Raw genomic sequence first — 15,468 nt, forward strand, 5'->3', positions numbered from 1 at the left:
TGTCTTTGAGGACCTTGCTTTGTGCACTGGTGCACAGTCATGTTGGAAGAGGAAGGGGCCCGCTCCAAACTGTTCCCACAAGGTTGGGAACATGGAATTGTCCAAAATGTTTTGGGATCCTTGAACATTCAAATTTCCTTTCACTGGAACTAAGGGGCCAAGTCTAACTCCTGAAAAACAACCCCACATAATAATTCCTCCTCCACCAAACTTCACACTCGGCACAATGCGGTCCGAAATGTACCATTCTCCTGGCAACCTCCAAACCCAGACTCGTCCATCAGATTGCCAGATGGAAAAGCGTGATTCATCACTCCAGAGAAGGCGTCTCCACTGCTCTAGAGTCCAGTGGCGACGTGCTTTACACCACTGCATACCACGCTTTGCATTGGACTTGGTGATGTATAACTTAGATGCAGCTGCTCGGCCATGGACACCCATTCTATGAAGCTCTCTGCGTACTGTATGTGGGCTAATTGGAAGGTCACATGAAGTTTGGAGCTCTGTAGCAACTGACTGTGCAGAAAGTCTTTGCACTATGCGCTTCAGCATCCGCTGACCCCTCTCTATCCGTTTACGTGGCCTACCACTTCATGGCTGAGTTGCTGTTGTTCCCAAACTCTTCCATTTTCTTATAATAACGCCGATAGTTGACTTTGGAATATTTAGGAGCGAGGACATTTCACGACTGGATTTGTTGCACAGGTGGCATCCTATGACAGTTCCACGCTGGAAATCACTGAGAGCGGCCCATTCTTTCACAAATGTTTGTAGAAACAGTCTCCATGCCTAAGTGCTTGATTTTATACACCTGTGGCCGGGCCAAGTGATTAGGACACCTGATTCTCATCATTTGGATGGGTGGCTAAATACTTTAGGCAATATAGTGTATATGTATGTATATGTACATAAATGTGTACATATATCTGTATATGTACATATATATGTGTATAAGTAAATATATACTTACTTACATATATATGTATATGTATACATATATGTACATATATGTGTATATGTACATATATGTATATATGTACATATAGCAAGGTAGAATCAGTTTTCCCGACACCAACTTTCCAAGATGAGACTTACCTCCATGAGCTGGCACGTACGTGACCCGGTAGCTGTCCACACGGGTTCTTGGAAGCGCCCAGTGGATGGTGGCAGACGAGTCGGTGACGTCAGAGAAGCGGATGCCCTGAGGCGGCCCCACATCTGAGGGAAAATGGCACAAAAAGCAAAAAAATGTCAACATGTGTATGATAGCACTTGCCACCTCACGCAGAAGAGAAGACGAGTGTGCACGCCATCCCTGAAAGACGCGCGTTTAACCCACAAGAACCCAGACCTATCTAGATATGCCACAGACCAAGTGGAACATATAGGAGACATTGTTGAAATATAGTAGGAATGGTTGAATTGTGTTTAAAATGAGCTTTTATGGTCAAAAATAAACTTTTAGAAATGAGCTCGCTTAACTAACACACTGCCATTCCAGGGATAGCGATATTTTGCTAGCTGGTTTTTGATATTTATAAAATGAATATAGTAAGAATGGTTTAATTATAATATTTATTTACTTATTAAAGTGTTACAATTGTTATATGGATTTAAAATGAGCCGTCATGGTCAAAAATAAGCTTTTGGATATGAGCTAGCTTACTTGACACACTGCTATTTTGGGGGCTAGTTTGGGATATATATATATATATATATATATATGCAGTATTTGACACCTTTTTATAGCATAACAATTGTGAAATGAGTTTAAAATTAGCATTAATGGTCAAAAATAAGCTTTTGGAAATGAGCGAGCTTACCTAACAAACTGCTATTTTGGGGATAAAAAAAATTTCCGAGCTTTTTTGTTTAATTAATTATTTGTAGAAATATAGTAAAAATAGTTGAATTGTAGTATTTGAAACCTTTTTAAAGTGTTACAATTGTGAAATGGGTTTAAAATGAGCTTTTATGGTCAAAAATAAGCTTTTGGAAATGAGCTAGCTTACCTGACAAACTGCTATTTTGGGGATGGCAATCATTTCTGAGCTTTTTTGTTTAATTAGTTATTTGTAGAAATATAGTAAGAATAGTTGAATTGTAGTATTTGACACATTTTTAACATGTTACAATTGTGAAATTAGTTTAAAATGAGCTTTTATGGTCAAAAATAAGCTTTTAGAAATGAGCGAGCTTACCTGACAAACTGCTATTTGGGGGATGGCAATCATTTCTGAGCTTTTTTGTTTAATGAATTATTTGTAGAAATATAGTAAGAATAGTTGAATTGTAGTTTTTGATACCTTTTTGAAGTGTTACAATTTTGAAATTAGTTTAAAATGAGCTTTTATGGTCAAAAATAAGCTTTTGGAAAAGAGCTAGCTCACCTGACAAACTGCGGTTTTGGCGATGACAATGATTTTAAGTACCGGTATTTGAAGAAACATGTAAAAATTGTTAAATTGTAATATTTTACAGCTTGTTAAGTCGTTGCAATTGTTACATTTATTTAAAATGACCTTGAATGGTCAAAAAAAGCTTAACTGACACACTGCTATTTTGGGGCTAGAGATATTTTCCTGGCTTGTTTTTGTTGAATTCATGAAAGTAATATAGTAAGAATAGTTACATCATAAAATTTGACATCTCATTAAAGCATTATTGTTAAATGTTTTTCAAATTAACTTTAATGTTTGGGATATATATATATATATATATATATATATATATATATATATATATATATATATATATATATATATATATATATATATATATATATATATATATATATATATATATATAATTTTTGAGCTTTTTTTAAATGAATTATTTGTAGAAATGTAGTAAGAATAGTTGAATTGTAATATTTGACACTTTTTTAAAGCATTACAATTACAGCCCTTATGGTCAAGAATAAGCTTTTAGAAAGGAGCTAGCTTAACTGACAAACTGCTATTTTGGGGATAACAATATTTTCCTAGCTTGTTTTCTATTATTTCATTGACAAAATATAGTAAGAATATTTCAACTGTAATATGTGACACCTTATTAAAGTGTTAGAATTGTTAAATTGACTTTAAATAACCTTTAATGATTGAACAAAAAAGCTTTTAGAAATGACCTAGCTTACTTCACACAATGCTATTTTGGTGATAGCGATATTTTCCTAGCTTGTTTTTGTTGAATTCATTGAGGAAATATAGTAAGAAAAGTTGAATTGTAATATTTGACACCTTATTAAATCATTACAATTGTTAAATGGATTTAAAATGACCTTTAATGTTAAAAAATAAGCTTTTAGATAGTAGCTAGCTTAACTGACACCCTGTTAATTTGGTGATAGCGATATTTTCCTAGCTTGTTTTCGTTGAATTCGTGAAAGAAATACAGTAAGAATAGTTCAATCGTAAAATTTGACACCTTATTAAAGCATTATTGTTAAATGTTTTTCAAATTGGCTTTAATGTTTAAAAATAAGCTATTAAAAGGGAGCTAGCTTACCTGTCAAACTGCTATTTTGGGGATGCAATCATTTCTGAGCTTTTTTTTTTTATGAATTATTTGAAGAAATATAGTAAGAATGGTTGAATTGTAATATTTGACACATTTTTAAAACTTTACAATTGTGAAATGGATTTAAAATGACCTATGGTCAAAAATAAGCTTTTAGAAATGAGCTAGCTCACCTGACACACTATTTTGGTGATAGCTATATTTTACAAGCTTGACTTTCTATTAATTAATTGAGAAAATATAGTAAGAATAGTTTAATTGTAGTATTTGGCATATTATCAAATCATTAGAGTTGTTAAATTGATTTAAAATGACCTTTAATGTTCAAAAAGAAGCTTTTAGAAATGAGCTAGCTTACCTAACATACTGCTATTTTGGAGATAGCGATATTTTCCTAGCTTGTTTTTTTGTTGAATTCATGAAAGAAATATAGTAAGAATAGTGAAATCGTACAATTTGACACCTTATTAAAGCATTATTGTCACATTGTTTTTAAATTAACTTTAATGTTTAAAAAAAAGCTTTTAGAAAGGAGCTCGTTTACCTGACAAACTGCCATTTTGGGGATGGCAGTAATTTCTGAGCTTTTTTTAATGAATTATTTGAAGGAATATAGTTAGAATAGTTGAATTGTAATATTTGACACATTTTTAAAACGTTATGATTGTGAAATGGATTTAAAATGACCTTTAATGTTCAAAAAGACGCTTTTAGCACTGAGCTAGCTTAACTGACAAACTGCCATTTTGGGGGCTAGTTTGGGATGTACCGGTATATAGAAAATATATATATAAATGTTTAGCTTTTTTTCATGAATTATTTGAGGAAATATAGTAATAATAGTTGAATTGTAATATTTGACACCTTATTAAAGTGTTACAATTGTTAAATGGATTTAAAATAAGCTGTCATGGTCGAAAATAAGCTTTTAGAAAAGAGCTAGCTTAACTGACACCCTGCTATTTTGGTGATAGCGATATTTTCCTAGCTTGTTTTCGTTGAATTCATGAAAGAAATATAGTAAGAATAGTTCAATCTTAAAATTTGACACCTTATTAAAGCATTATTGTTAATTGTTTTTCAAATTAACTTTAATGTTCAAAAATAAGCTTTTAGAAAGGAGCTAGCTTACCTGACAAACTGCTATTAGCGGGCTAGTTTGGGACATAGTCACATGACAACAATGTTTCCTGTACGTCCCTTAAGAACAAAGTCAAGTCCAGCACAGGGTAGTTTTTGGTCATGCCAGGACACTCCAAGTGTTCTTGTGGTTTAAGAGAGCACCAAAGAGAGCAGACGGACAAAGTCCAAAGTCCCAGTGACAGGATCTGGCGTGATGGACTTGTCCTGGTTTCCCGCAGAGACAAGAGTGAAACATGGAAGTCAGGAGAGAAGCCGTAGACCAGGGAGGCCAATGGGACACCACAGGACTTTGTTACGTCAGAGACCACAACAAGAACCCAGTCCAAGACCCTGGTCGGACAACAGGACATGACCAAAGGACTGGAGCAAAGTACAAGTCCGGAGTGGTGTAAAACCGCTTGGAGGATAAAAAAATGAATTGACAACCACTCCGGACTACGAGCAGACATGAAGCCAGTGAGCAAGGCACACACAACACACAACCTGTGGTCATGTGACTCAGACACACACTTCCTGGTGGGGTTAGTCCACATACACAGACCCTTTTCCACAGCACCCAGCGAGACTATGGACCATGGGAACCAAGGCCAGTATTTAGTTTTGGGCTAGTGATCCAGGATGTTTTTAGCCCAAACTTGGTGTGGGTTGTAATACTCAACTGACTCTTTACATCTTCAAGGTATTGTACTTTTTTACTTTTTAACTCATCATTTTTACTTTTTAACTCATCATTTTTACTTTTTAAGTCTTCATTTTTGCTTTTTATCTCATCATTTTTACTTTTTATCTAACCATTTTTACTTTTTATGTCATTTGGATTTTTTAATCTCATTTCGATTTATTTTTTATCTCATGATTTTTACTTTGTATCTCATTTGTATGTATTTTTTTTATTAATTTGGATTTTTTAATCTCATAATTATGTTTATCTCATATTTCTGACTTTTCTCCCCATACTTTACACTTCTTATCTCAAAATTGTATTTTTTTTAAATCTCATAGTTAGGACTTTTTATCTAATAATTTCAATTTTTAATCTCATAATTTCAATTTTTTTTTAAATCTCATAATTATGACCTTTATTTCCTCATAATTTCGATTTTTTATCTAAATTCTGACTATCTCATTATGATTTTTTTATCTCATAATTTGGACTATCTCATAAAGCGGACATTTAATTGAATAATTATGACTTTATCTCATAAATTAAATTTTTTGATCTCATAATTTCAATTTTGATTTAATAATTTTGACTTTTTATCTCATAATGCTATCGTTTCATCTTGTTTTATCTCATGATTTCAACTTTTTATGTCATAAATCAGATGTTTTATCTCATAATTCTCATGTGTATCTCATTTGTATCTCATAATCATCTCATATCTCATATCATAATCTCATATTTTTGACTTTATTTTATAATTTTGACCTTATCTCATAATTTTGACCTAATCTCATAATTTTGACTTTATCTCACAATTTTGACTTTTAATCTCATAATGCTGACATTGTATTTAATAATTATGACTTTTTTATCTCATAAATTAAACTTTTTATCTCATAATTTCAATTTTATAAATGTTACTTTTTATTGCATAATGCTATCATTTCATCTGTTTTTTAATCTCGTAATTAAAATTAAATTAACATATTTTTTTATCTTATAATTCCTATTTTTAACCTCATATTTCTGAATTTTTATCTCATAATTATGACTTTTCTATCTCATACTTTCGATTTTTTTTAATCTCATATTTTTTACTTTGTATCTCATAATTTTGGCTTTTTTATTCTCATAATGCTAACTTTTTATTTAATAAATATGACTTTTTTATCTCATAAATTAAACTTTTTATCTCATAATTTTAACTTTGATTTGATCATTTTGACCTAACGCTGACATAATGCTGACATTTCATCTAATCCATCAGTGTGTGAATGTGTGTGTGAATGGGTGAATGTGGAAATACTGTCAAAGCACTTTGAGTACCTTGAAGGTAGAAAAGCGCGATACAAGTATAACCCATTTATCATTTATTTATAATCATATATATATATATATATATATATATATATTTTAATCTCATAATTTAGATTTTTTTAATCATAATTCCATTTTTTTATCTCATTTTTGACTTTTTATCTCATAATTTCAACTTTTTGTCTCATGATTTTGATATTTTATGTCATAATTAAAAAATTTTATCTCACAATTCAGATTTTTAACCCAATATTTCTGACTTTTTATCTCATAATTTATTTATTAATTTGTGTTTGTATATATATATATGCTATACATATATATTCACATGTGTGTGTATATATATATATATATATATATATATATATATATATATGTATATATATATATGTATATGTATATATAGTGGTGGTGGTGGAAACGGGCTCCTATGAAAAGGAGCACCAATAGAGGAGTGGTATGACCCGGCACCAGTCCATGCTTGTGAGAAAGACCAGAAGAGGACACCACTGAGCACGCTGACAAGAAGAAGGAAAAACACCATCTCATGTTGGATTCGGTGTTGGCGCCTTTTCACCGAGTACCTGTTCTCACCACCTCCATTACCGACTTGGAGCTCCTTCCCAAAGTGAGTCCAAAGATTTCAATCGAGTACTGCGTGTCCTCGCTGAGGTCCGCCACGTGCACCTTTCTCTCTTCGCCGGCCAGCACCAGCTCTCGCGGTGGCCGCGGCCCCTCCCCCGCCTGACTCAGCATTACGACAAAGGTGTCGAAGGCGTCATCGTCGGCCGTCCAGGCCAACCTAACGCTGTGGGCCGTGACGTCGGACACCAGGAGAGCCTGCACCTCCGGTTCAGTCTCTGGGTGACAAGGGAGAGTCAGTGTGGTCCTTCTTCTTGGACTTTGGAGGAACGCGGTAGGAAGAGAGAGCGGTGACACGGAAGGATGTCACCGGAAGAGTTTTTAGTCAGCACAGACATTTACGACACGAAAAGTCCCATGGAAAAGCAAAGAAGAAAGAAAAAAGGAGCTGCTTGCACACATTGTTTGATGTGTTAGCGCTATGCTAGTAGTTCCTACAATCTTGTTCTACACATCACTTCTGGTCCTACAAACATGACCGTCTCTACCTTTTTGTACAGTATTAATAATATATGGAAGTGTGTTACAACTAGGAATGTATACCGAGTACCAGTATTTTTAGGTATCCATCCATCCATCTTCTTCAGCTTATCCCAGGTTGGGTCGCGGGGGCAGCAGTCTAAGCAAAGAAGCCCAGACTGCCCTCTCCCCGGTTACTTCGTCCAGCTCTTCCTGGGGGATCCCGAGGCGTTCCTAGGTCAGCTGGGAGACATACCCCCCCCAATGTGTCCTGGGTCTTCCTCGTGGCCTCATGCCAGTTGGACGTGCCAAAAACACTTCCCCAGCTAGGCGTCCTGACCAGATGCCGGAACCACCTCATCTGGCTCTTCTCAATCTGGAAGAGCAGCGGCTTTACTCTGAGCTCCTCTTAAATGACAGAACTTCTCACCCTATCTCTAAGGGAGAGCCCCGCCGCCCGACGGAGGAAACTAATTTTGGCCGCTTGTACCCGGGATCTTGTCCTATAGGTCCCAACCCAAATCTCATGACCATAGGTTAGGATAGGAACGTAGATTGACCGGTAAATTGAGAGCTTTGCCTTCCGGCTCAGCTTCTTCTTCACCAAGACGGACCGATACAGGGTCCGCATCACTGCTGACACTGCCTGTCGATTTCACGATCCACTCTCCCCTCACTCGTGAACAAGACTTGTGGTACTTGAACTCCTCCACTTGGGACAAGATATCCGCCCCAACCCGGAGATGGCACTCCACCCTTTTCCGGGTGAGAACCATGGACTCGGACTGAAAGATGCTGATTTTCATCCCAGTCGCTTTACACTCGGCTGCAAACCGATCCACCGAGAGCTGAAGATCCTGGCCAGATGAAGCCATCAGGACCGCATCATCTGCAAAAAGTAGAGACCTAATCCTGCAACCACCCAACCAGATCAGGTGTAGTCTCCTCTCCAGTACACCTGAATGAACGTTACCGGGAAGGCTGAGGAGTGTGATCCCACGATAGTTGGAACTCACCCTCCGGTTCCTCCTTTTAATGAGAGCAACCACCACCCTGTCTGCCAATCCAGAGGCACTGACCCTGATATCCACGCAATTTTGCAGAGTCTTGTCAACCAAAACAGCCCCACAGCATCCAGAGACTTAAGGAACTCTGGGTGGATCTCATCCACCCTCGGGGCCCTGTTGACAGTGCACTGCTTCCCCCTCCTGAGGCGGCGGATGATGGTCCAGAATTGCTTTAAAGCCGCCTGGAAGTCGTTTTCATGGCTTACCCAAACTCCTCCAAAGTCCGAGTTTTTGCCGACCGCCGAAGCCGCACACCGCTTGGCCTGTCGGTACCTGTCCTCTGCCTCCAGAATCCCACGAGCCAGAAGGACTCGATAGGACCCCTTCTTCAGCTTGACGGCATCCCTCACCGCTAGTGTCCACCAGCGGGTTCTGGGATATTTTTAAGTACCAGTTTCTAATTGGGTCGGTCCAAGTGGAGCGTGAAAATTCTAGACTAATGATTCTGCCATTGGCACTTTTTTATAATTATTACACCCGCCCGCTGTCACTTTCATTCAGGTGCCTGCTGCACAGCATTAAAAAAAGACACAGCAGAACAGCCAACTGGAGTCGACCTTCTACCGATTCACTTCCGGGTACTGGCAAGTAAACAAAATCCTAGATTTAAGTTCAAGATGTTCTCTAAGAACAGAATCTAAATGCGGAAAGACCCGAAAATTGTCCTAACGTGACTGAGATGCTGTCATTGAGAAGAAATCCTTTTCACCGTGCACTGGCCCCTCCTTCTTGGAGCCGTGCCAGCCCTGCACCGTGCACCATTCTGGAGCCATTTCTCTGCCTGACTACCAAACTACCAAACTAACTCCAAAATACAGAGCCCAACATTTCCCAAATGACTTCTACGTGTCTTTTGATATGTTTTTTTTTTTTTTTTTAAATATGACAACTACTCGTCACCATAAAGCTGTGTGCTACGACCGCAGTTGTGGACCATGAAGCATCTTCATTGGTCAGTTCTTCTCAAACTATAGTTGGAGCACCAGGGTTGAAATAACACACAACACCACCTTCATTGGGTTTAAGTCTAGTCATTGGCGGTCATGTGACTCAGACACACACTTCCTGGTGGTCATGTGACGCAGACTCACACTTCCTGGTGGTCATGTGACTCAGACACACACTTCCTGGTTGTCATGTGACTCAGACACACACTTCCTGGTTGTCATGTGACTCAGACACACACTTCCTGGTAGGGTTAGTCCACATACACAGACCCTTTTCCACAGCACTCAGCGAGACTATGGGCCACGGGAACAAGGGCCGGTATTTCGTTTTGGGCTAGTGATCCAGGATGTTTTTAGCCCAAACTTGGTGTTGGTTGTAATGAACAAGTGACTCTTTTACACCTTCAAGGACGTGTACTTGTTAACTTTTTAACTCATCATTTTTACTTTTTATCTCATAATTTTTACTTTTTATCTCATAACTTGTACTTTTTAACTCATCATTTTTATTTTTATCTCATAATTTTTACTTTTTATCTCATCATTTATACTTTTTAACTCATCATTTTTACTTTTCAACTCATAATTTTTACTTTTTAACTCACAATTTTTACTTTTTAACTCATCATTTTTACTTTTTATCTCATCATTTTTATTTTTTATGTAATTTGGACTTTTATCTCATAACTATGACTTCTTCTTTTTTTTCTCATAATGCTGACTTTTTATCCCACACTTTAGATTTATCTCATAATTTCAGCTTTTTTATCTCATAATTTGGATTTTTCAAATCTCATAATTATGACCTTTATTTCCTCATAATTTCAACTTTTTATCCAAATTCTGACTTTTTATCTCATAATCATGATTGTTTTATCTCATACTTAAGATTTTTTTTTTTTAATATCTATTTCGACTTTTTTTTAAATCTCATGTCTAAATTTTTATCTCACAATTTTGACTCTCAAAATTTTGACTTTATTTAATAATTTTGACTTTTTTATCTCATAAATTAAACTTTTTATCTCATGATTTCAACTTCGATTTTATAATTTTGACTTTTTATCTCTTAATGCTATCATTTCATCTCGTTTTTAATCTCATAATTTCAATTTTTTTTGTGATAAATCAGATTTTTTTTATCTCATAATTCAAATTTTTATCTCATAATCATCTCATGTCTAATATCATAATCTCATATTTCTGACTTTTTATGTCATATTTTGACTTTATCTCATATTTTTGACTTTTTATCTCATAATTTTGACTTTTTGATCTCATAATGCTGACATTTTAATAAATAATTATGACTTTTTTTAATCTCAAAAATTAAACTTTTTATGTCATCATTTCAACTTTGATTTGATACTTTTGACTTTTTATCTCATAATGCTATCATTTAATTTAGTTTTTTATCTCATAATTTCAACTATTTATGTAATAAATCTAATATTTTATCTCAATTCTCATTTTTATTTCAATTCTGATTTATAATTTCATATTTTTGACTTTTTATCTCATATTATTGACTTTGTAGCTCGTGATTTTGACTATCTCATAATTTTGCTTTTTTATTCCCATAATGCTGACATTTTATTGAATACAGTAATTATGACTTTTTTATCTCATCAATTCAACTTTTTATCTCATAATTTCGATTTTGTTTTTATAATTTTGACTTTTTATCTCATAATGCTATCATTTCATCTGTTTTTTTATCTCATAATTTAAACTTTTTATGTCATAAATCTCATTTTTTATCTCATTATTCTCATTTTTATCTAATAATTCGGATTTTTAAACTCATATTTTTGACTTTTTATCTCATAATTTTGAGCTGTGTGAAAAACAGCTGCTACGACCGCAGCCAGTTGTTCTAAAACTGTAGTTGGAGCACCAGTGTTAAAATAATAACTGATGCATCTTTCTTTTACTTGCAAACATGTACACTCAAATGTATCTTACTTTTTCTTATTTAATGTACTCTTTTTATCCACTTAGAATGTGAATAAAACGCTGAACTAATCCCTGGTTTATTTAGTTTTTAGTACAGACACTATACAACTGGCAGGTTAAAAACAATGTCAAAAATGGAGATATTAATCGCCCAGCATGAGGATGTGGAGTAATCACAAATAAGGAAGCAACACCAAAGAAAAGTTTGTAGCCCAACAATATTTCTTCCTCAAAAGACCCTCAAAGTCCAGTATTAAGCGATCCAGTAATCCACAGGCCAATATTAATCCACTCAAGTGAAAAATTGAAGTAATATAATAATCCAGAAACAAGATAGCATTCGCTGACAGGTCTCTAGTCAAAACACCTCTTGCTTAACTGCACACCCACCTCACATGCTAATTGAGTACTTATATGATGTATTTAGCAAAAAAAATAGCAATCATCGCTCTACACAATCACGTCACTCCCACACTTGATTGACATGCACGGTACCCGAGGATCTTGTGAGCTGACGCCGGCTTCTGCAAACTCGGTATGAAGAAGAAAAAAAACGACCGGCAGGAACGCCAGAAACACTTCAACAGACTCTGGCGCTTTACCTGCTGTCAAAAGTCCAGTTCCTTTCTTTACAATGAAAGTGCTGCTCTATCCTGCCTGCGCACGCAAGCTACCAAAATACAGTTTGTTGTCAATATGTAGATGTAAACATTGTAATAGTGACTACGTACGGCTATTGTACTTGGTATCGTTACAGTCCATACTTGTGTAGATCCACCCTTTTGTTTACATTGAGGAGCGCCAGCTTGCTGTTAGCAGTTAGCTATTGTATCCCCCTACGGTGTGTAGTGAAGCATGTTTGTCCCACAGGGATGATACTTGTAAGAAACGTACTTTGTTTGTCGCCATGGAGGCCAGAATTAGGGATTTAGAGGTAGCTAAAGCACTGCGTGGACGTTAGCTGCTAGCCACTTCTAAAAAAAAAAAAATACCGGTATTTCAATTGGTTGAATGCACGATGCGCACCCTGAACTCCATGGTAAATATGTGTGTTTCTACATTTGTTGTTTGTTCTATTTTATTATACTTAGATCTACCATGTTCACATCAGTTAAGTTGTACTTATGTTACCTTTAATTCGGCTATGGTGTCATTTTGACAATTGTTTTGTTTATATTAAAATTGTAATATTTGAATGATGATAAATGATTGCGTCGTGGCAGTTGCGGACGTCACCAATGCGGTGGTGTGAGGAAACACTCGGTTGCCAAACCTTTTTAATGGTGAACTGCACACGTTAGAATCCTAAACAGGAAGTGCTAAAAGTTTAATGGCTCTTTGAGACATTCACTGAGACAAAATCTAAGTTCATTGTGTTCTTCATGATGTTTTTGAAATTGCACCAATAGGATTATTTGTAATGTTTACATTTTCAGAATGTGGCCAAAGTAAGACAAAGAAAAGAACTGAAGTTGTCTTTAATTGTAAGTTTTACTGCCATGATTTGACCAGTCCGGCCCACGTGGGAGTAGATGTTCTTCCAAGAGCTAAAATGAGTTTGACACCCCTGTTGTAGACAGTCTTAGAACTGAAAAATCTGGGTGGACTCTGCCCTCCTAAAGGAAAGAATCCTGGTATGAACAATCCACCGGGGACAAAACAGGACACAAATGCAGACAAGCTGGTGGATGAGCAGTGGGTCCACGCGGTCGATAGGACAAGAGGAGTGGTGGAAACACAGCTAATTAGCTTGAGAAACTTCCGGCAGCACACAAGAAGCGAGCAGAGCTTTAAAGCAGTCTGCAGAGAAGCCTGGAATAAAGCCTCATTAAAACACTACCAAATGTGAGGGGTTCTTGAACTCGCCTCAAACCCTCGGACGCCGCCCCCCTGCCCGCATGAAGCGTTTGTTGTGAGAAGAAGCGGCGTAAATGAGAAGCGGCGCCGACAAATCCCAGGGAGCTGTCAGTCTTCATTAGCGCTTTCAACTGGTCGATGCAGGAGAGGGAGGGTCACATCCATCAGCTTACAAGCGCGAGCTTGCTACCGATTTCACCGTCTCGCCGCTATTTCCACTCTGTATCCGCGCACACCCCCGTGACCCCGGCCCCGCTCACAAAAGCAAGCTTGTTAGTTGGAGGAGGTTCTTCCTAACCTGCTGAGACGAGGCCTGACAACTTTACAGGGGCGCTCCGTGTTCATCCGTGACGTCAAAGGATCGGGCTAATCAAAGTGTCCCCCGTCCTCAGTCGGGAGGACTTAATCTTCCTTGTAACGTCTTTCTCCCGCTCCACTGGCCACGGCCGAAGTTAAGAGGACTTAATCTTCCTTGTAACGTCCTTCTCCTGCTCCACTGGCCACGGCCGAAGTTAGGAGGACTTAATCTTCCTTGTAACGTCTTTCTCCCGCTCCACTGGTCACGGCCAAAGTTAGAAGGACTTAATCTTCCTTGTAACGTGCTTCTCCTGCTCCACTGGCCACGGCTGAAGTTAGGAGGACTTAATATTCCTTGTAACGTCTTTCTCCCGTTCCACTGGCCACGGCCGAAGTTAGGAGGACTTAATCTTCCTTGTGACGTATTTCTCCCGCTCCACTGGCCACGGCCGAAGTTAGGAGGACTTAATCTTCCTTGTAACGTCCTTCTCCTGATCCACTGGCTACGGCCGAAGTTAGCAGGACTCAATCTTCCTTGTAACGTCTTTCTCCCGCTCCACTGGCCACGGCCAAAGTTAGGTGGACTTAATTTTCCTTGTAACGTCCTTCTCCCGCTCCACTGGCCATGGCCGAACTTAGGTGGACTTAATATTCCTTGTAACGTCCTTCTCCCGCCCCATTGGCCACGGCCGAAGTTAGGAGAACCTAATCTTCCTTGTAACGTCCTTCTCCCGCTCCATTGGCCACGGCCGAAGTTAGGAGGACTTAATCTTCCTTGTAACGTCTTTCTCCCGCTCCACTGGCCATGGCCGAACTTAGGTGGACTTAATATTCCTTGTAACGTCCTTCTCCTGCCCCATTGGCCACGGCCGAAGTTAGGAGAACCTAATCTTCCTTGTAACGTCCTTCTCCCGCTCCATTGGCCACGGCCGAAGTTAGGAGGACTTAATCTTCCTTGTAACGTCTTTCTCCCGCTCCACTGGCCACGGCCGAAGTTAGAGGACTTAATCTTCCTTGTAACGTATTTCTCTCGCTCCACTGGCCACGGCCAAAGTTAGGTGGACTTAATTTTCCTTGTAACGTCCTTCTCCCGCTCCACTGGCCATGGCCGAACTTAGGTGGACTTAATATTCCTTGTAACGTCCTTCTCCCGCTCCATTGGCCACGGCCGAAGTTAGGAGAACCTAATCTTCCTTGTAACGTCCTTCTCCCGCTCTACTGGCCACGGCCGAAGTTAGCCGGTGCGTGCCGTCCACGCTCGTAAGGTTTTACGGCGCGAGTAGCGCTCCTTGGCGGAAAGGTGGGAGAGAAAGGGTCTGAGGAGGCATTAGCATGCAGACAATAGACGCGTTGAGCGTCTGCCATTTTCCGAAGCCTCTGGCACGCAAGCGGCACCAGCCGGAGGGTGATGGCAGCCTGAGAATGAAGCCTCCGTGGGACTCGGGGTGCATACAGACGAGAAGTCTCTCACAAATAACAAAAGCAACCGGGGGGCGGGGTGGGGGTTTCTCCTCAATTTCCCTCACTTCTCCCATTTTTCTCTCACTTGACCGATCCTCGTCTATGAAACGCTGAATAAAGATCACTGATCAGCTGACTT

At 38.1% G+C, this 15,468-nt stretch overlaps 1 protein-coding gene and 1 long non-coding RNA gene across 6 annotated transcripts in view; one reads left to right on the plus strand and one right to left on the minus strand.

Moving 5' to 3' along the window:
* LOC133619473 (uncharacterized) overlaps nt 1-5,929 on the plus strand; it is a 38,926-nt gene extending 32,997 nt beyond the window's left edge. For both annotated transcript variants that reach the window (XR_009817423.1, XR_009817422.1), the window contains one exon: nt 4,881-5,929. This is a non-coding gene — a long non-coding RNA (uncharacterized lncRNA). The remainder of the gene's footprint in view (nt 1-4,880) is intronic.
* Nucleotides 1-15,468, minus strand: part of LOC133619471 (tenascin-like) — a 237,236-nt gene that overhangs the window by 27,338 nt on the left and 194,430 nt on the right. For 3 of the 4 annotated variants that reach the window (XM_061980512.1, XM_061980511.1, XM_061980513.1), the window contains one exon: nt 1,096-1,218. In XM_061980512.1, coding sequence (XP_061836496.1) covers nt 1,096-1,218 — 123 coding nt within the window. Of the gene's footprint in view, nt 1-1,095; nt 1,219-7,227; nt 7,504-15,468 lie in introns of all 4 variants that reach the window. The other variant, XM_061980515.1, reaches the window with a different exon arrangement.

The sequence above is a fragment of the Nerophis lumbriciformis genome, linkage group LG20 (assembly GCF_033978685.3).
Source record: "Nerophis lumbriciformis linkage group LG20, RoL_Nlum_v2.1, whole genome shotgun sequence".
In the NCBI taxonomy this organism is placed as follows: Eukaryota; Metazoa; Chordata; class Actinopteri; order Syngnathiformes; family Syngnathidae; genus Nerophis; species Nerophis lumbriciformis.